This window comes from Gasterosteus aculeatus, chromosome 14, assembly GCF_964276395.1.
Source record: "Gasterosteus aculeatus chromosome 14, fGasAcu3.hap1.1, whole genome shotgun sequence".
Classification (NCBI taxonomy): Eukaryota; Metazoa; Chordata; class Actinopteri; order Perciformes; family Gasterosteidae; genus Gasterosteus; species Gasterosteus aculeatus.
The window spans coordinates 9,249,396-9,269,404 of NC_135702.1; the positions used below are offsets into that span (position 1 = coordinate 9,249,396).

The window sequence follows — 20,009 nt, forward strand, 5'->3', positions numbered from 1 at the left end:
TATTATAAATATTGTATATATCCAAACAGTATTTTTAAAGGACTTCTCCTCTTCACAAACTGCTACATGCATGAACATGTAAACATTAAAGCTTTCAGCTCGTTTTCACCCACAAGTTCACACCTGCCAACAGTAAATTAAGCAGGATGGACCTATTTGGTGAGCAGGGGACAGAACATCTGACAAACCGTCCACATTTATGTAGAAGAAACACAACAACATCAGTCCCTGGTGTCGTGTTTAAAATAAGCATTTAATTGAAATTACAACTTTTGACAATTCTGTAGCTGCTTGTGGGTCTGCTTTGATAACGGAAGTAAATCCAAATGATAATACACATCTAAAAACAGCTTGAGATAAAAACGGATGCAAATCTAATGCTTTCTTATTTGAAATGTGTCAATCCTCTTTCACTTGCTCGTAATTAAACAAATACAAGTTTACAATTTAGTGCAAGGTAAACAAAAGTTTAAAAACGAATCTACGTGTCAAATCTCATGAATAAATAAACATTTACATGTCTAACTACTGGAGGACTTACTCGGGCGACGGTCGGCGATGATGAAAGAGCTTTTATTGCGCTTTTTGGAGGTGTTGAAGCAGGATGTCTTATTGTAAAAAGGCCAGAATTCGGTTTCCGGATAACATGATCATTTTGGCGACTCTTTGACCAATGTTCAATCTTTGCAAAAATGTATGCTTTGCTATGACGATGGACGCCCGCCCGGATTTGGGCAATACCAGCGTCCTTTTACCGACTCTGGTTAAGACAATTTAGATTCTCTGAATTAAATTAGCATTTGGCTTGAAAGCTAAAGACCTAACGCTTACTTTACCACCATTAAGTAACATGAAAACATAACACAATCATTCTTATCTAGTTTTACTGGATGGTTGGCTAAAAACTGTCCGGGTCAGGAGGCCGTGACGTTTAAGCGATGAGGTTCTTTATCCTCAATAACGTTACACTTAAGTGTGTTGTTAGGCCCCACGCTTGTAATACGGTTGCCAGCAACATTGTTGATAGTAAGTAATTAGCTGCCTTGTAGCCACCAAACGTTGTTTCACATTTCAGTAGCCTGAGAAAATAGTCCCTGTACGTGTGACTGTAACAAAATGCAACAGAAAAACAGCAACATCACGTTTGACTCGCTCTCAACCAATCAGAACGCTGGATTTCATCGACACGTATGATAATGAAGCAATAAGGTACGAGAGGTTGTCCAATAATGGAACAGTTCGGGGGTGTTGTTAGTGCCGGCAACCCTCAAACTGTTACTTTATTGAAGCCTCAAGTACCTTATTGCTTTTATAATACAATAATATATTTATTTATAATATAATATAAATAGCTGCCTTTTAAGTAAATAGCTGCCTTTTAGCACAACATATTTGTAGCCAATATCAATATTTAGATAATAACAGCTTTATCTATAATTAACAGCTAAACCTCTAAAGCAGCGGTTCCCAAACGGCCCCGTTTGAAATCAGAAAATCTTTCGCGGCCCACCCAAACCTTTAATCACAACTCTGATCAAAACATAATGATTAAATGACTTTAAAAATTTAACCAAAATCAAACATCCGCGAGCAAAGGTTCGTCTCCGCGAGGTATTTGCTCGCTTGCGAAACGTGAACTTCGTTGCTCGCGAGGAGAATCTCTGCTCGCGCTCGAAGGAGTTTTCTACTCGCTCGCTGTTCTTTTTGACAGTAAGGTGGAGACGGTGCTTTCAGGGTCCGATCGATGTCGCGAGGTGCGTCCGCTCCCGCCGCCCCCCTCGCCATCCACGCCTTAAGTCTTCGGCTGCTTTTAGAATAACTCATGTTCCCCGTTAAGATGGTTCAGCTACTGTAGAGAAAAGGACACCGTCTCTCGCTCTTTAATCTCATGAAGTGCTCGGCGAGAACGACAGCTTTGTTTCTCCGACGCGCCCTGAAAGCAGCTCCATATCTCACGCGCTTGAGCGCCGCTCAGCGTCTCGCCGTCGTAGACGAGCTTTGGCCTGTTTGGCAGAGCGCCGTGTACAACCAGTATGGATCAACCGATTAATCAATTGATCCATATATATAAACCGCTCCGGATTATAAGGCCCTGTCGTTTTTTGTGAAAATTAAAGCCTTTTAAGTGCGCCTTGGAGTGCGGAAAATGCGGTATATTTACTTTAATACCACAAAGTGGCGCCCGTTTGTTGAACAACGACAGGCGGACAAGAGCAGCCGTTTCGAGCGAGAGCCTTAATGTTTTATTAATCTGTCCGTTTAAATTGTTTGTGCTTCATCAACTAATGTTTCACATAACTAATGTGCCGCATCATAAATATTTTTATATTAATTTCAAACTTTTAAAAATGGAAAATTTTGGGAATCGCTGCTCTACAGGTTTTAACACCAGAAAGCTGATTATACATTTAAGTGTGTAGAGACTTCAAACATTCTAAATCTAAGAGCCTTTCTCAGAATTTTTACTTACCCGCAAGATTTGAAGTATTGTACCGTTCTTTAGACTGAGGCCTCTTGACGATGCACAACGGCTCGCGGCTACCAACATTTCGTAAAGGCAGTTATTTGTTTTAAAGCCACCTGAACCCTTCGCCATTTTATACTCTGTTCAAATCTACATCAACGGATTCTTCTACGAATCTTCTTCAGGGAAATCATCCAGGAAGTAGAAGCGGTTGTTGGACAGCTGAGAGACGAAACGTCGTCCAACCCAGAGTATCCCAGACGGCCATTCCGCCTCTAGATCCTACGTCCCAGGTGGACTTCAGTCAGAACTCCTCTGACTCTTTCTGTTCAAACACTTTTTTGCGATGCAGAGACAAAAAAAGGAAGCAAGTAGAGCTGCTGGTCCCAGCGCACAGAAGAGGCCGATCCTTCCTCGATGATCTCCTCTCAGACTCGTATCACTCGTTGTCTCAGGTTCCGGCCGATCCTTCACTGCTGCAAAGAGACCCAACAAATCTGTTTTATTAATGTAAAGAAAAAGGTTTATTCATCTGAATAAAGCTGCTGAATTAAACGTGTTAGTAAGTTTAACTTAATGAACCTACCAGTGACATTGAGGTGACATTGCTTATAGTTCTTCCCATAACTTGTGTCCACTTCACACCAATACAGCCCCGAGTCATTAGTCTGGAGTCTGGAGATGTGAAACCTGAGTCGTCCTTCTCTGAGGACGTCTTTGTCCCACTGGACTCGTCCTGCAAAGCGTCCATCCTGCAACTCTGGAACTTCGACACCTTCATATAGATGAAACAGGACTGAAGGTCTATCAGGATTTAACATCTCACAGCCGATATACAGGGAGTTGGGGGAGTGGTCCGTGCTAGTGGGGAACATCCATTCCAGTGAGATGTTGTGGTTCTCCTCTGCATGATACCAGCTCTGTGTCACATTCACTACAAATGACCCTGAGGAGACAGAGAAGGAGAGGAGGAGGCGACAAACTGACAGCTTCAACATGGAGCCTTTAGACTCCATCTCCAGATGTTTCTGAGGAGTGTGTGCTGATGCTTCACAAACACAAACTGAACTCACCACAGACACAGGAGGTCAGGATGAAGATCACCAGGATCCTGCAGATCATCTCCTCCCTGTGAGAGGAGACAGAGGAGAAGAGGCTCAAATATCACATCAACAATCTACAGTGTGTCTTTACATTGTGATGCTCTTTGTGTTTCTCATCAGCTTGTTACAAACACACAAAGCGTTGATGCTAATGACGACCTCCCTGAGAACTACAACCACAAAGTAAAGCTGGTTTCCCTGAAGATGTTTCACTCATAGTCTCTCATAAGTTTAAACTGCAGTTAAATTCCAGACTTCCAAACAACACAAAATCAACGGGTTTTAAGTCACAGTGTGGATTCATCATTATATTATAACATGACTTTAATACTGAATATCATTAGTTAACCACATTTAACTAATACATTTATCAGCTTGGCATTGACAGTTAGTCCAATCACCTGTTCCATCACTGTAAAAAACAACCTATAGAATCTACTCAATAACTGTGAGGTAACAATTTGCTTTGCAATGTTTGTTTGGGGAGATTTCACCACATTTAAAGTAAAGCAAGACCAAGTGAGACGTAGTAGAGAGAGAAGAAAAAAAGAAGAGTGTAAGATTAACTGGATTAACCTCTCCTGTGTACCGAACTGCTTTGGAAGAGGACCCGTTTGTGTACCACCTGGTAGAAGAAGACTACGAGAACGACTTGGACACGGTGACGTGGTGTTGAGCTTATCCTCCTACACGATCAATTTACTCTGAATAAACTGTTGAACTACGCAGAGGCCGGCTTGTGTTCGTGAGCAGTGACGTGGAAACCCACGCATGGGCTTGCCACATAAAATATACTTTAGATTGTAAGCACTTAATATCCAATAATTGTTGGAATTGAAAAATTGAAAAATTTGGTTTGCTGACTACAACAGTAAAATGTAAACGATTTGCATGGGTAATAATTACCTTCCAAAATTCGTTTACAGTGAACTGGAGGAAGGGATCATGATGAAGCCGGACAGACGTTCTGCTTGAATGCATGAAATGTTTTGTAAATGTTTTCTTTGAATATAAATATGTTTTTGTTTTAAACACATTAGACACCCACTGTTTCTTTCCTCTTACCTATTAGTGTTTTTATTAAGTCAGTTGGGCCTTTCTATGTCTGATTCTCTTGTGGCGCTTCCTGCTGTAACATAAGGAGCAGCCATCTTGCTTGTGCTTTTGTATTGTGTGAGTTTTAGACATTTTATTTGCTCTGATTCGTTTGAGGTGGAATTCTGCTGATTTTTGTGACTATTTGCTGTTTACTATTTTACACTGACCTCCCGGATGGTACAGTTAGTCACACATGTTCTATTTTCTTTTTTAAATGTTTATATCTTAAATTAACGCTTCTTTCTCTTTTATTGAGACTCACTTGTGGAGAGAATTCATTTGTGTACTTAATGCAATAAATAGTCTCTGGTTGTTTATTCTTCCTCTTTTACATGAATAAATATCGTCTGATTTTATGTTTTTTTCCCCCCATCTTTAATTCTTGATGTCTGCCTGAGAGCCTCAAACACTCATCGATTTGACGATGCAACAGAACTAAACCCTCACGGAGTAAACGGGAGCGCTCCTCAAAGTCTGAGTGCGCAAAGTTGCCGGTTGGTCATAATTTCTGTCCCTTCGGACGGTTCTTCCAACCGAACCTTAAACACTCTTCAAACAGACCTCATGTTTCTTACAACACAACATCTTCGTATTGTCCTCAAAGAAGCACGATGTGAACATCTACCAACATTCATAATTAATATCACACAGGGAACACACACAAAATGAATCTTTACTAAATAATACAGCTGTTTTAGGTTATATTGGATCAAGTTATATTCTGACTGAGAATAAATTGCATTTTTTTACAGTTGAATTATAATTAATTAACAAAAAAAGATTACCCGAAAATATATTTGGTAATCCACGAATCCTCTCATAATAAATGTAAATATAATCATAAGTCATTCTCTCTTTACCATGGACGTCTTGAGTGATGAGAACCGAAGCTCTTCAACAAGTAAACTCAGTCAGAGTTTCATTTTAATCCATTTACAGAGTTAAGAATAAAATAACACTCCCGGACGAGGGTTCTTCTTGTTTCCACGTGTCTAGTGGTTCATTGTGTAGTTTAGGGCGGTGTAATGGGCGGTGTAATGTGAGACCCATGAGTCATGCGACCATTATGATTTCAAGCCCCCATTCCACCCTTTCCATGAAGGACACGTTGGTGCTGGTAAGCCTGTTCTTTAACAAAAATGTTTTATATTCTTCGTCTGTAACTCTCTTCCTCTCAGTAAACAGCTGGACAAGCCTTTGAAATCCCGGATTTGCGACGTAATGTTTTCAGCGGCGCTAGTGACGGTTAAATTATCGGCAAACTCCGGGGATTTGCACAAACAGCGTCATCACCTGTTTGTCTGAGGCTGCAGCTGATTGGCGCGCAGCACGAGCACGAGGAGGAGGAGGAAGAGGGAGGGGCGGGGCTTGTTAAGACCCTACACAGCCGAGCTCTTGATGGGTGACGTCTAACCCTGGCAAAACAGTCTCCATATTGCAGGACTTGTGAACGAGGCCTTCTTGTCAGCAGTACACCACGTAATATCACCTCTGGATTCAAGGCCACTGGGATTTTCCCATATGACCGAGATATTTTTCCTGAGGAAGCGTTTGCACCATCCATGGTGTCAGAGCGGCCAAATCCTGAGCTGCGGCCTGCGTCCACTGGTCCGTCCACTTGCTACGTGCTACGTGTTCTCAGCCAACCTGGTTATGCGTCTCCTCGGGAAATCCAGCACATCTGGTTATGGTCCCATGTGTTCTAATCTAACTGGTTCTATCTGTCATTTGAATGTTAATTAAAACATTTGGAATTATATTTTGTTGTATATGATTTTGTTCGGAGTTACTTTCAAGTGTTTAAATAAATGTGCTTAAATTACCAATCCCCATGATTCTGTTACTAGTCCGATATTAGTTTTGGAAAGTCTGGTTGTCAATCTGGCTGTCAGGATTTTTTAATTTTTGAAATTTTAATGACCACTTAAAAAAAAAAAAACTTTCATATTTCTACTGCCCTTTGTCCTGAGGACATTCTGATAATTTCCATTACTAGGAAACAGCCTGAATTAATGGGAAATGTGTACGTTTTACTGATATATCATGTTAGCTCGCCTAGAGGGAAGCAAGTGTAAAAAGTATCTCACATTACCCCGCTCTCCCCTACTCCCTATACCATATATATACATATATAAAAGCCTTTACCGCCAAAACACTGTGGTTGCGCTAAGTTGTAAAAGTACAGCCCACTTCCTCTTGGTTAACAGTAAGAATAGGGAAGTAACTGTTAGAGAAACTTCCTGTTTAATGTTGAAATACGTTTATCACTGTTCGGTGTTGATGGCTGTTGAGCTTCAATCCACCAGCGCATGCAACCAATTCACTTCCTTTTTCACTGATAACATTTATACATTTAGTCAAGCAGTGAGTTCCTCCACAAACACAGAATATGTTGTGTCCCTCATCTCAGAGTAATATCTGTTTAAACATCAGGACACAATTACAGGCTACATGACAGGTATTCTTCCACACGCTTTTTCAAACTTCATGACCACTGATGTCTCACATATTGTAAACACATCACTTCCTCTCAGGTGTCGTCTCACAAGCCATAAAAACTGTTACTAGAGAAGACAAAAAAAAGCGGTCCTTTATAAACTGCATGTTAACATAAATGTACTTGTTAAAGGGATATAAGGTTATTAAATAGGTTTCTAAATGCCTCAAAATGAGGACATTTCCTTACTGCAACTTTCTTTTATTCATTTATCTGCAGTAATATGGAGGTAAATTTGTTAGAGCTAGAGGCTAGAGGTCATTTTTCTCCACCGCAGAGAACTTTTCAATCGTCACTAATCACGACTGCTCCTGAGTCAGATCTTAATCTACAGCGTCTCCAGTCACTCCAACACATTTTCACCAACTCTGTTCTCCTCTCAAACTGTCCTTCTTATTGTCCCAGAGAGTCGGCAGATTCAGGAATGTCCCCACAGAGGCACAGAGGGGGAAAGTCCCCTTCAAGGCCTCTGAGGCCTCACATCACACCTACCAGGTGTCCACCTGCACCTGGACGTCTCCTCTTAACGCAGACCTGCTGCCACTTCTCCGTACTTGTCTCAGTGATCAGATTATGAAATAAAAGGGTGTTCACTGCAGAATGATTAGAAGTGTGTGTACTTTGTATGCTATGTGTATTTAATCTGTGCCTCTCGCTTAACATTTACCTTCATGTGATACATTTGTAATTTTGAGGATGGTTTTGATCACTCACTGACTTATTGAATTAATACAACAAATGAAGAGGCTGATTGGGGTTTTTAAGACACTTTTTATCATGTCTATAAATATATATATACCAGGACTCCATTCCAACACAGAACGTACATGAAATACACAATTTTGGTTACACGTTAAAGGCATTTATCACATTTCTTTTGTACAAATACAATAAGGTTAATGGACATAAACACTCTAAATGGTAAATGGACTAAATCGCTTTTCTAGGCTTAGACCCGTCAAAGTGCTTTACATTTATCACCCAGCCAATGATTTGATCCAAAGTGACTTACAGTAAGCTAATTCAATCAAGAGGGAACAGAACCAGAACAACAACAATCAGGAAAGTACACATTCTTCAAGAAATCTAATCTGTAAAAAGTGCTACAAGCAAGCACTTAATCATAAGTGATAATGTAGTGCTACCTGGTCAATTTGTCACAATTGTCTCTGTAGACGTCCACTGAGACCTTCATGGTGCTGTTGATCCATGAGACACACATGAAACATCCAAAGATCCAGATGTGTCTCAGCTGGACTTCAGTCAGAACACCTCAGACTGTTACTGTGCAAACACTTAATGCAGTGGTTCTCAAACTGTGGGGCGCAGGTGCGAGGGGCTGGGGGAAATGTGTTTTTAAAAAAATTATAATTTTATTTATAATCCTTTATTAATCCCACATGGGGAAATGATTCTCTGCATTTTAGGCAGCCTTAGCAGTGTGCTGCTGTGAGGCACTGGAGCGCAAGGACACCGAGAACACAGATCGAACCGCACTGTAAAACATCACCGCCCCGTTTAGTTATGTCCACTTTCTTCTTGTCTTTAACTCAAAGAGCTCTGACAAGTTTTAGATTTGAAATTAACTGTTCAAGTTAACACTTAAACTTACAGTAATGCTTTGTGTTGACTTCTTTGAGATGTGTTTGTGTTAATTGAACTTGGCTCTTTAAGTTATCAGTTAAAAAAAAAGAAAAAGTTTAAAAAAGACAAACACTGTCCTGTTTGTGTTTTAGGTAAACTGTCTTTTTTAAACCATGGTCAGATTGAAGCCTGTCGTTATTTCAATAGAAATTCAGCATGGACCATTTTCTTACGTTTTTTTGGGGCGGTTGGGCCTAAACATTTCATTTTTTGAGAACCACTGACTTAAAGGATCAATAACTTGAATTGTGGTTCTGATGTATCGTTTGTTCTGCTGATCATAAATCTTTTTTGCGACGCAGAGGCAAAAAAAGGAAGCAAGTAGAGCTGCTGGTCCCAGTGCACAGTAGAGACCGTTCCTTCCTCGATCTCCTTTCAGACTCGTATCACTCGTTGTCTCATGTTCGGGCCGATCCTTCACTGCTGCAAAGAGACCCAACAAATCTGTTTTATTAATGTAAAGAAAAATGTTTATTCATTTGAATAAAGCTGCTGAATTAAACATGTTAGTAAGTTTAACTTAATGAACCTACCAGTGACATTGAGGTGACATTCCTTATAGTTCTTCCCATAACTTGTGTCCACGTCACACCAGTACAGCCCTGAGTCATTAGTCTGGAGTCTGGAGATGTGAAGTCTGAGTCGTCCTTCTCTGAGGACGTCTTTGTCCCACTGGACTCGTCCTGCAAAGCGTTCATCCTGAAACTCTGGGACCTCGACCTTGACCTGTAAACAATAAATTGCATCTTTTTAAAGTTTTATTCCATTTAATTAACAAAAAGAATATTAACCGTAAATATCTTGTGTAATCCATGAATCCTCACATAATAAATGTTAATATAATTATAACACTAACATTAAGTCATTCTCACCTTAAGTTGGACGTCTTGAGTGATGAGAACTGAAACATAATAAACTCCTCAGTCAGTGAGTTTCATTCTAATCCATCTAGTTAAGAATAAAATAACACTCCCGGACGAGGAACCTTTTCGGTCTTTGTTTCCACGTCTAAAGCCTCCTAAAGTGTTTCCTCCTTTGTGAATGAGCGCACTCTTACAATAATGTGAGAGCAGGTCGACGCGGATGGGCTGCTGCGCATTGATCTGTGTGAAGCAAGTCGTTCCGCCGGCGGGAAAAGCTGGACTGAACGCGTGAACCAGCAGATCTAATGTTGGCAAAGGCCGTGTTCCTAAAGAAAACTACTTGTTTTATCGCCGTCAGAATTGTTACTATTTTGATAGTAAATAGCCAGTTATTGTGACGCACACCAAATGTATGGTCACATTTGAAATGAACATTTATTTTATATGTGGTGCTATCGACGCCCAGTAGGTGGCAGTGCAGCGCTGTGGTTTTTCGCCCCGGGCTCCTAAACCTTTTATCAAGGACATCACAGTGTACTCAATGTAAATGTGACCTTTGACTTGGGTGATGATAGAAGAAATGACTTCGATGTACAACTAGAGTATACAAATATTTTATTTCAAGTAAAATGTGTCTCTCTGTCACTGGGGACAACCTGTCCAAATATATCTTTCTTCTACCTACATTTTGAGGCACATGTTTATTCTCTCAGATCACAATCACAGTTTTAAAACAACCTCCTCCCAAAACAGGCTTCAGCAGATCAGTGTTATTTGGCGTGAAATGCATTTTCTGTAACAGTGTCATGCTGGTGTGTCCAACATGCTAAAGAGCAGGTAGTCTGTTGCAATGGTTCCCAACCCAATTCTAGTCTGACGATGTGCATCCGTCCACAGCTCCAGAGGTCACTCTGGGGGTCACATTAAAGGTCACATGGAAGCAATGAAATAATCTCTTTATGCTGGTTGTCTAGTGAGAAAAAATGTAAAATATTCCAGTCAAAATGTCTGAATGTCATACAATTTTTCATTTTCCTTAGACCACAGCATTTGAACAACATTATTTCTCATCATCTGGTTCCTTTGACCTGTTGGGCCTAACCGTTCAATTTAGGGTGGAAGTGTGACAAATCAGAACCAGAATGAATGAATCAAAGCATTGAAACGTTCCATTACTCTTACTGTGAAAATCTACGTACTTACGCTTTAGTGGCTACGCTTTGTGTTTTCGTTTTATGGGCAAAACACCAAAAGTGATTAACGGAAGTAAAAGTTGCTCGTCTCGTGTTTTGGTTCTAAACGAGTAAACGGCCGCTCACTAATGTTTTACCAGTTTTGGTTTCAAACGAAAAACAAGAAAACAGTGTTTTCGTTTGATGGTTTTTACCCACCTTTCCTGAGTAATTAATAATTCTAGCTTTTGGTAAGGAGTTATTCATATTAGTTAATTAATTAATGGTGAATGTGCACTGTATTGAAAATAATAATACTTGTATAGCCCTTTTCATAGTACTCAAAGGCAATTTTAATTCAAATAAAACATAAAAAGAATGCTATGTGGGGTCTATATAATATATAGAAATAATATATTAAAATATATTATTTAACAACTTTGTTACTGCCAAACATTGTCCTTGGAAAAGTTATTGCATGAATGTACATGAATTTCTCTCTAAATGTTTGAAAAAGTGACATGTGAATATTGTCGTGCTTATTTGTTCATATGCTAAATGTAGCAAAACTGCGCAGGATTTTAGAACGTGCGGCATTTTACAAACGGCGCCCCATAGTTACTTCGAGTGCGGAGTGATATCGCTCGGGTCAATGTGAACAGCAACTGTACATTATCGCTAAATAATGCACATCCCCGTAACTCACTATCAACCAATCAGAACGCTGGATAAATTGTGGGAGAAGATATAAATAATACGTAATGATACGTTTTTTTCATATGATAATGCTAGAGTGACGGAAGAGATTAGAAAACATGAATACAGATCGCAAGAAATCTCCGTCAGTAATTCCTTAAGATTTAAAATATAAATAAATAAATAACTAAATATAACTGTTCTGTGAAGCATAGAATACTACAGGGCCCAAAATTTCAGCAGGAGAGCCAAAACCACGTCGTTCAACCACGAGTATCCCAGACGGCCATTCCGCCCCTGGATCCTACGACTCTTTCTGTGCAAACACTTGAAGGAATCTTTTTTTTGCAATGCAGAGACAAGAGAAGGAAACAAGTAGCTGAGACCTTCATGCTGCTGTTGATCCATGAGACACACATGAGACATCCGAGGATCCAGATGTGTCTCAGCTGGACTTCAGTCAGAACACATCAGACTGTTACTGTGCAAACAATTAAAGGATCAAAGACTTCAATTGTGGTTCTGATGTATCGTTTGTTCTGCTGATCATAAATCTTTTTGGCAATGCACAGGCAAAAAAAGGAAACAAGTAGAGCTGCTGGTCCCAGTGCACAGAAGAGGCCGATCCTTCCTCGAGGATCTCCTCTCAGACTCGTATCACTCGTTGTCTCATGTTCGGGCCGATCCTTCACTGCTGCAAAGAGACCCAACAAATCTGTTTTATTAATGTAAAGAAAAAGGTTTGTTCATCTGAATAAAGCTGCTGAATTAAACGCGTTAGTAAGTTTAACTTAATGAACCTACCAGTGACATTGAGGTGACATTCCTTATAGTTCCTCCCATAACTTGTGTCCACGTCACACCAGTACAGCCCCGAGTCATTAGTCTGGAGTCTGGAGATGTGAAGTCTGAGTCGTCCTTCTCTGAGGACGTCTTTGTCCCACTGGACTCGTCCTGCAAAGCGTTCATCTCGATCCTCTGAGACCTCGACACCTTCATATAGATGAAACAGGACTGAAGGTCTATCAGAATTTAACATCTCACAGCCGATATAAAGGGAGTTGGGGGAGTGGTCCGTGCTGGTGGGGAACATCCATTCCAGTGAGATGTTGTGGTTCTCCTCTGCATGATACCAGCTCTGTGTCACATTCACTACAAATGACCCTGGTGAGGAGACAGAAGGAGAGGAGGAGGTGACAAAGCTTCATGGAGCCCTTCGACTCCATCTCCAGATGTTTCTGAGGAGTGTGTGCTGATGCTTCACAAACACAAACTGAACTCACCACAGAAACAGGAGGTCAGGATGAAGATCACCAGGATCCTGCAGATCATCTCCTCCCTTTGAGAGGAGACAGAGGAGAAGAGGCTCAAATATCACATCAACAATCTACAGTGTGTCTCTACATCGTGATGCTCTTTGTGTTTCTCATCAGCTTGTTACAAACACACAAAGCGTTGATGCTAATGACGACCTCCCTGAGAACTACAACCACAAAGTAAAGCTGGTTTCCCTGAAGATGTTTCACTCATAGTCTCTCATAAGAATAAACTGCAGTTAAATTCCAGACTTCCAAACAACACAAAATCAACGGGTTTTAAGTCACAGTGTGGATTCATCATTATATTATAACATGACTTTAATACTGAATATCATTAGTTAACCACATTTAACTAATACATTTATCAGCTTGGCATTGACAGTTAGTCCAATCACCTGTTCCATCACTGTAAAAAACAACCTATAGAATCTACTCAATAACTGTGAGGTAACAATTTGCTTTGCAATGTTTGTTTGGGGAGATTTCACCACATTTAAAGTAAAGCAAGACCAAGTGAGACGTAGTAGAGAGAGAAGAAAAAAAGAAGAGTGTAAGATTAACTGGATTAACCTCTCCCATGTACCGAACTGCTTTGGAAGAGGACCCGTTTGTGTACCACGTGGTAGAAGAAGACTACGAGAACGACTTGGACACGGTGACGTGGTGTTGAGCTTATCCTCCTACACGATCAATTTACTCTGAATAAACTGTTGAACTACGCAGAGGCCGGCTTGTGTTCTTGAGCAGTGACGTGGAAACCCACGCATGGGCTTGCCACATAATATATACACAATATAAGCACTTAATACCTAGTAGTTGTTATTAAAATTGAACATTATTAACAATTACTTATTCAGGGAAGGGAAGTTTTACTTATTTACTATTTTATTAGGCTGCAATTGTTACTGTTGACAAATTCTACATTTGTTTTTTTGTAAATGTTTTCTTTGAATATAAATGTGTTTTTGTTTTAAACACATTAGACACCCACTGTTTCTTTCCTCTTGTGGAAGTTGCATTTGGAATAAAAGGCAATTCTGCGAGTTGAGAAAACTAGCGTGTGTCTCGTTTATTTTTACCACAACAAACTCACAAGATGCCGCAGCCCTGTAACCTCACAAGCAAGGGTCTCTACGTCATAAATAACAAAACGTTTAAAGATCCCGGAACAGCCGCAGTTACGTGTACAACAAAACAAGAACAAAGGTGAATTATGCAGTCACATTCACCACACTCTTACCTATTGTATGGTAATGTTTTTAATAAGTCAGTTGGGCCTTTCTGTTTGATTCTCTTGTGGCGCTTCCTGCTGTAAGATATGGAGCAGCCATCTTGCTTGTGCTTTTGTATCGTGTGAGTTTTAGACATTTTATTTGCTCTGATTTTATGTTTTTTTCCCCCCATCTTTAATTCTTGATGTCTGCCTGAGAGCCTCAAACACTCATCCATTTGACGATGCAACAGAACTAAACCCTCACGGAGTAAACGGGAGCGCTCCTCAAAGTCTGTGAGTGCGCAAAGTTGCCGGTTGGTCATAATTTCTGTCCCTTCCAACCGAACCTTAAAAACTCTTCAAACAAACCTCGTGTTTCTTACAACACAACATCTTCTTATTGTCCTCAATGAAGCACGATGTGAACATCTACCAACATTTATAACTAATATCCCACAGGGAACACACACAAAATGAATCTTTACTAAAATACTAAATAATACAGCTGTTTTGGGTTATAGTGGATCAGGTTATATTCTGACAGTAAAGAATAAATTGCATATTTTTACAGTTGAATTATATTTAATTAACAAAGATTACCCGCAAATATATTTGGTGATCCACGAATCCTCTCATAATAAATGTTAATATAATCATAAGTCATTCTCTCTTTACCATGGACGTCTTGAGTGATCGTGAAGTAAACTCCTCAGTCAGCGAGTTTCATTTTAATCCATTTACAGAGTTAAGAATAAAATAACACTCCCGGACGAGGATCCTTCTCGGTCTATTGTTTCCACGTGTCTAATGGTTCATTGTGTTGTTTAGGGCGGTGTAATGGGCGGTGTAATGTGAGACCCATGCGAGTCATGTGACCATTATGATTTCAAGCCCCCATTCCACCCATTCCATGAAGGACAAGTTGGTGCTGGTAAGTACGGTTTTTCACAAAAATGTTTTATATTATCCGTCTGTATCTCTCTCCCTCTCAGTAAACAGCTAGCGGCGCTAGTGACGGTCAATTTATGACCAAACTCCGGGGATTTGCACAAACAGCGTCATCACTTGTTTGTCTGATGCTGCAGACGTTTGGCGCTCAGCACGAGCACGAGGAGGAGCCCGAGGAGGAGGAGGAGGAGGAGGAGGAGGAGGAGGAGGAGGAGGGAGGGGCGGGGCTTGTCAAGACCCTACACAGCCGAGCTCTTGATGGGTCTAACCCTAACCCTGGGGTTAGACCCATGGGTCTAACGTCTAACCCTGGCAAAACAGTCTCCATATTGCAGGACTTGTGAACGAGGCCTTCTTGTCAGCAGTACACCACGTAATATCACCTCTGGATTCAAGGCCACTGGGATTTTCCCATGTAACCGAGATATTTTTCCTGAGGAAGCGTTTGCACCATCCATGGTGTCAGAGCAGCCAAATCCTGAGTCCTGCGTCCACTGGTCCGTCCACCTCAGATGATCCGGATTGTCCACGCCCTGCAGATGATCCCCCCCCACTGATGCTAATCCATCCACGTGGTCCACATGCATGTTCCTCGCCAGCTGACTCAAGATGTGCTACGTGTTCTCAGCCAACCTGGATATGCGTCTCCTCGCGAAATCCTACCACATCTGATTATGGTCCCATGTGTTCTAATCTAACTGGTTCTATCTGTCATTTGAATGTTAATTAAAACATATTTTGTTGTATATGATTTTGTTCGGAGTTACTTTCAAGTGTTTAAATAAATGTGCTTAAATTACTAATCCCCACGATTCTGTTACTAGTCCGATATTAGTTTTGGAAAGTCTGGTTGTCAATCTGGCTGTCAGGATTTTAACTATTACAACAAGTGTTCTTATGGTAGTTTGGAAGTAGATCAGTTTACCCCGAGCTGGTTCGCTTCACCCCCTTGATTTCTCTGGTCTTCCCCTAAGCTGTTTTTACTGCCCTTTGTCCTGAAGACGTTCTGATCATTTCCATTACTAGGAAACAGCCTGAATTAATGTGAAATGTGTACATTTTACTGATATATCATTTTAGCTCGCCTAGAGGGAAGCAAATGTAAAAAGTATCTCACATTACCCTGCTCTCCCCTATGCCCTAAACTGTGTTTCCGCTGAGTTGTGAAAGTACAGCCAACTTCCTCTTGGGCATCAGTAAAGAAGGGGAAGTAACGGTTAAATGTTGAAATATGTTTAGCACTGTTCGTTGTCGGTGGCTGCTGAGCTTCGATCCACCAGCATGCGACCAATTCACTTCCGTGTTTTTGTTGGTTGGCTTTTACCCACCTTTCCTGAGTAATTAATAATTCTAGCTTTTGGTAAGGAGTTATTAATATTAATTAATGGTGAATGTGCACTGAATTAAAAATAATAATACTTGTATTATACATTTTCATAGTACTCAAAGACATTTGAATTCAAATAAAACATAAAAAGAATGCTACGTGGGGTCTACTAGCAGAACGAGGCTCGGGTCGCTTTTCTTTTTTCCCGGGCAGGAGGTGAAAGGTCAAAAGAACCGAACCTGAAATCCGTCTCTCTCCCCTTACTGTCCCTGATTGTTATCACAATGATTAAACCTTTTGTCTAAAGCTCCTTAATGCAAACGTAACATAGCATGCATAATATCATCTAATATGTAATATTAGTGTTTTAAACTTTTTTTTAAATCTCCCTGTTTTATATTTGATGTTTTAATGGTTTTATGAAAAACTTTTATTGTTGAAATGTGCTACACAAATAAAAATGCCTTGACTTGCCTTAAGAGAAAGGAGAGGAAGGTGTTAAAAGGAGGCCTCAAGAGACAGACTAAAGCCAAATGTCTGAAATAGAATATAAAAGTGAAAAAAGTTTTGAAACTTGAACAAATTTAGCTCCATATTACTGCAGATAAACGAATACAAGAAAGTTGCAGTAAGGAAATGCCCTCATTTTGAGGCATTTAGAAACCTCTTTTATAACCTTATATTCCTTTAACAAGTACATTCATGTTAACATGCAGTTTATAAAGGACCGTTTTTACTTTCCATTACAAAAGCATTAAGCTTTTTTTTTTTAGCTTGCTTTGTTCTTTTTACTAAGGTGGTGTTGGAGTGAAAAGACTCCCCTCATGTTTAAATTCCTCAAAATACCTCAAGGAAGACATTTCTGTTGAGGTGGATGTGTTACTACAAGTCTACACATTTCAGAGAGCAACAGGGGATCAAAAGACAGAGGAGGGTCTGTGATCAGGTGTATCAAACCCTTCACTCATGGGAGAGGATTTGCATGTATTGGATGTATGCACTACATTGTATATATATATATATATATATATATATATATATATATATATATATATATATATATATATATATATATATATATATATAGTATTATAAATATTGTATATATCCAAACAGTATTTTTAAAGGACTTCTCCCCTTCACAAACTGCTACATGCATGAACATGTAAACATTAAAGCTTTCAGCTTGTTTTCACCCACAAGTTCACACCTGCCAACAGGAAACTAAGCAGGATGAACCTATTTGGTGAGCAGGGCACAGAACATCTGACAAACCGTCCACATTTATGTAGAAGAAACACAACGACATCAGTCCCTGGGTGTCGCGTTTAAAATAAGCATTTAATTGAAATTACAACTTTTGACAATTCTGTAGTTGCTTGTGGGTCTGCTTATATAACGGAAGTAAATCAAAAATGTATGCTTTACTATGACGATGGACGTCTGCCCGGGTTTGGGCAATACCAGCGTCCTTTTACCGACTCTGGTTAAGACAATTTAGATTCTCAGAATTAAATTAGCATTTGGCTTGAAAGCTAAAGACCTAACGCTTACTTTACCACCATTAAGTAACCTGAAAAGATAACACAATCATTCTTATCTAGTTTTACTGGATGGTTGGCTAAAAACTGTCCGGGTCAGGAGGCCGTGACGTTTAAGCGATGAGGTTCTTTATCCTCAATAACGTTACACTTAAGTGTGTTGTTAGGCCCCACGCTTGTAATACGGTTGCCGGCGACATTGTTGATAGTAAGTAATTAGCTGCCTTGTAGCCACCAAACGTTGTTTCACATTTCAGTAGCCTGAGAAAATAGTCCCTGTACGTGTGACTGTAACAAAATGCAACAGAAAAACAGCAACATCACGTTTGACTCGCTCTCAACCAATCAGAACGCTGGATTTCATCGACACGTATGATAATGAAGCAATAAGGTACGAGAGGTTGTCCAATAATGGAACAGTTCGGGGGTGTTGTTGGTGCCGGCAACCCTCAAACTGTTACTTTATTGAAGCCTCAAGTACCTTATTGCTTTTATAATACAATAATATATTTATTTATAATATAATATAAATAGCTGCCTTTTAAGTAAATAGCTGCCTTTTAGCACAACATATTTGTAGCCAATATCAATATTTAGATAATAACAGCTTTATCTATAATTAACAGCTAAACCTCTAAAGCAGCGGTTCCCAAACGGCCCCGTTTGAAATCTGAAAATCTTTCGCGGCCCACCCAAACCTTTAATCACAACTCTGATCAAAACATAATGATTAAATGACTTTAAAAATTTAACCAAAATCAAACATCCGCGAGCAAAGGTTCGTCTCCGCGAGGTATTTGCTCGCTTCCGAAACGTGAACTTCGTTGCTCGCGAGGAGAATCTCTGCTCGCGCTCGAAGGAGTTTTCTACTCGCTCGCTGTTCTTTTTGACAGTAAGGTGGAGACGGTGCTTTCAGGGTCCGATCGATGTCGCGAGGTGCGTCCGCTCCCGCCGCCCCCCTCGCCATCCACGCCTTAAATCTTCGGCTGCTTTTAGAATAACTTATTTTCCCCGTTAAGATGGTTCAGCTACTGTAGAGAAAAGGACACCGTCTCTCGCTCTTTAATCTCATGAAGTGCTCGGCGAGAACGACAGCTTTGTTTCTCCGACGCGCCCTGAAAGCAGCTCCATATCTCACGCGCTTGAGCGCCGCTCAGCGTCTCGCCGTCGTAGACGAGCTTTGGCCTGTTTGGCAGAGCGCCGTGTACAACCAGTATGGATCAACCGATTAACCAATTGATCCATATATATAAACCGCTCCGGATTATAAGGCCCTGTCGTTTTTTGTGAAAATTAAAGCCTTTTAAGTGCGCCTTGGAGTGCGGAAAATGCGGTATATTTACTTTAATACCACAAAGTGGCGCCCGTTTGTTGAACAACGACAGGCGGACAAGAGCAGCCGTTTCGAGCGAGAGCCTTAATGTTTTATTAATCTGTCCGTTTAAATTGTTTGTGCTTCATCAACTAATGTTTCACATAACTAATGTGCCGCATCATAAATATTTTTATATTAATTTCAAACTTTTAAAAATGGAAAATTTTGGGAATCGCTGCTCTACAGGTTTTAACACCAGAAAGCTGATTATACATTTAAGTGTGTAGAGACTTCAAACATTCTAAATCTAAGAGCCTTTCTCAGAATTTTTACTTACCCGCAAGATTTGAAGTATTGTACCGTTCTTTAGACTGAGGCCTCTTGACGATGCACAACGGCTCGCGGCTACCAACATTTTGTAAAGGCAGTTATTTGTTTTAAAGCCACCTGAACCCTTCACCAATTTATACTCTGTTCAAATCTACATCAACGGATTCTTCTACAAATCTTCTTCAGGGAAATCGTCCAGGAAGTAGAAGCGGTTGTTGGACAGGTGAGGGACGAAACGTCGTCCAACCCAGAGAATCCCAGCCGGCCATTCCGCCTCTAGATCCTACGTCCCAGGTGGACTTCAGTCAGAACTCCTCTGACTCTTTCTGTTCAAACACTTTTTTGCGATGCAGATACAAAAAAAGGAAGCAAGTAGAGCTGCTGGTCCCAGCGCACAGAGGCCGATCCTTCCTCGAGGATCTCCTCTCAGACTCGTATCACTCGTTGTCTCATGTTTGAGCCGATCCTTCACTGCTGCA

The 20,009-nt window shown here is 40.4% G+C and overlaps 1 protein-coding gene and 1 long non-coding RNA gene across 19 annotated transcripts in view; one reads left to right on the top strand and one right to left on the bottom strand.

Moving 5' to 3' along the window:
• The window catches only part of LOC120813874 (uncharacterized), a 40,840-nt gene that overhangs the window by 10,040 nt on the left and 10,791 nt on the right, over positions 1 to 20,009 (bottom strand). For 3 of the 18 annotated variants that reach the window (XR_013452508.1, XR_013452513.1, XR_013452510.1), the window contains exon 4: positions 17,667 to 20,004. The exons of 1 other annotated variant lie outside the window; for it this stretch is intronic. Coding sequence is in view for 5 of the 17 variants with exons in the window: in XM_078087916.1 (XP_077944042.1) it covers positions 2,765 to 2,940; positions 3,051 to 3,410; positions 3,538 to 3,593; positions 9,679 to 9,716 (630 nt within the window). In the remaining 12 variants the exon portion in view is untranslated. Of the gene's footprint in view, positions 1 to 234; positions 2,941 to 3,050; positions 3,594 to 5,525; positions 5,673 to 7,913; positions 9,251 to 9,339; positions 9,533 to 9,678; positions 12,232 to 12,341; positions 12,702 to 12,820; positions 12,877 to 14,669; positions 15,066 to 17,666; positions 20,005 to 20,009 lie in introns of those variants that run through there. 14 more of the 18 variants (XM_078087915.1, XM_078087914.1, XM_078087913.1 and 11 more) reach the window with 13 other exon arrangements.
• Positions 14,077 to 15,763, top strand: LOC144388218 (uncharacterized). Its single transcript, XR_013452514.1, has 2 exons — positions 14,077 to 14,363; positions 14,898 to 15,763. It is a non-coding gene; the product is annotated as an uncharacterized LOC144388218 (long non-coding RNA).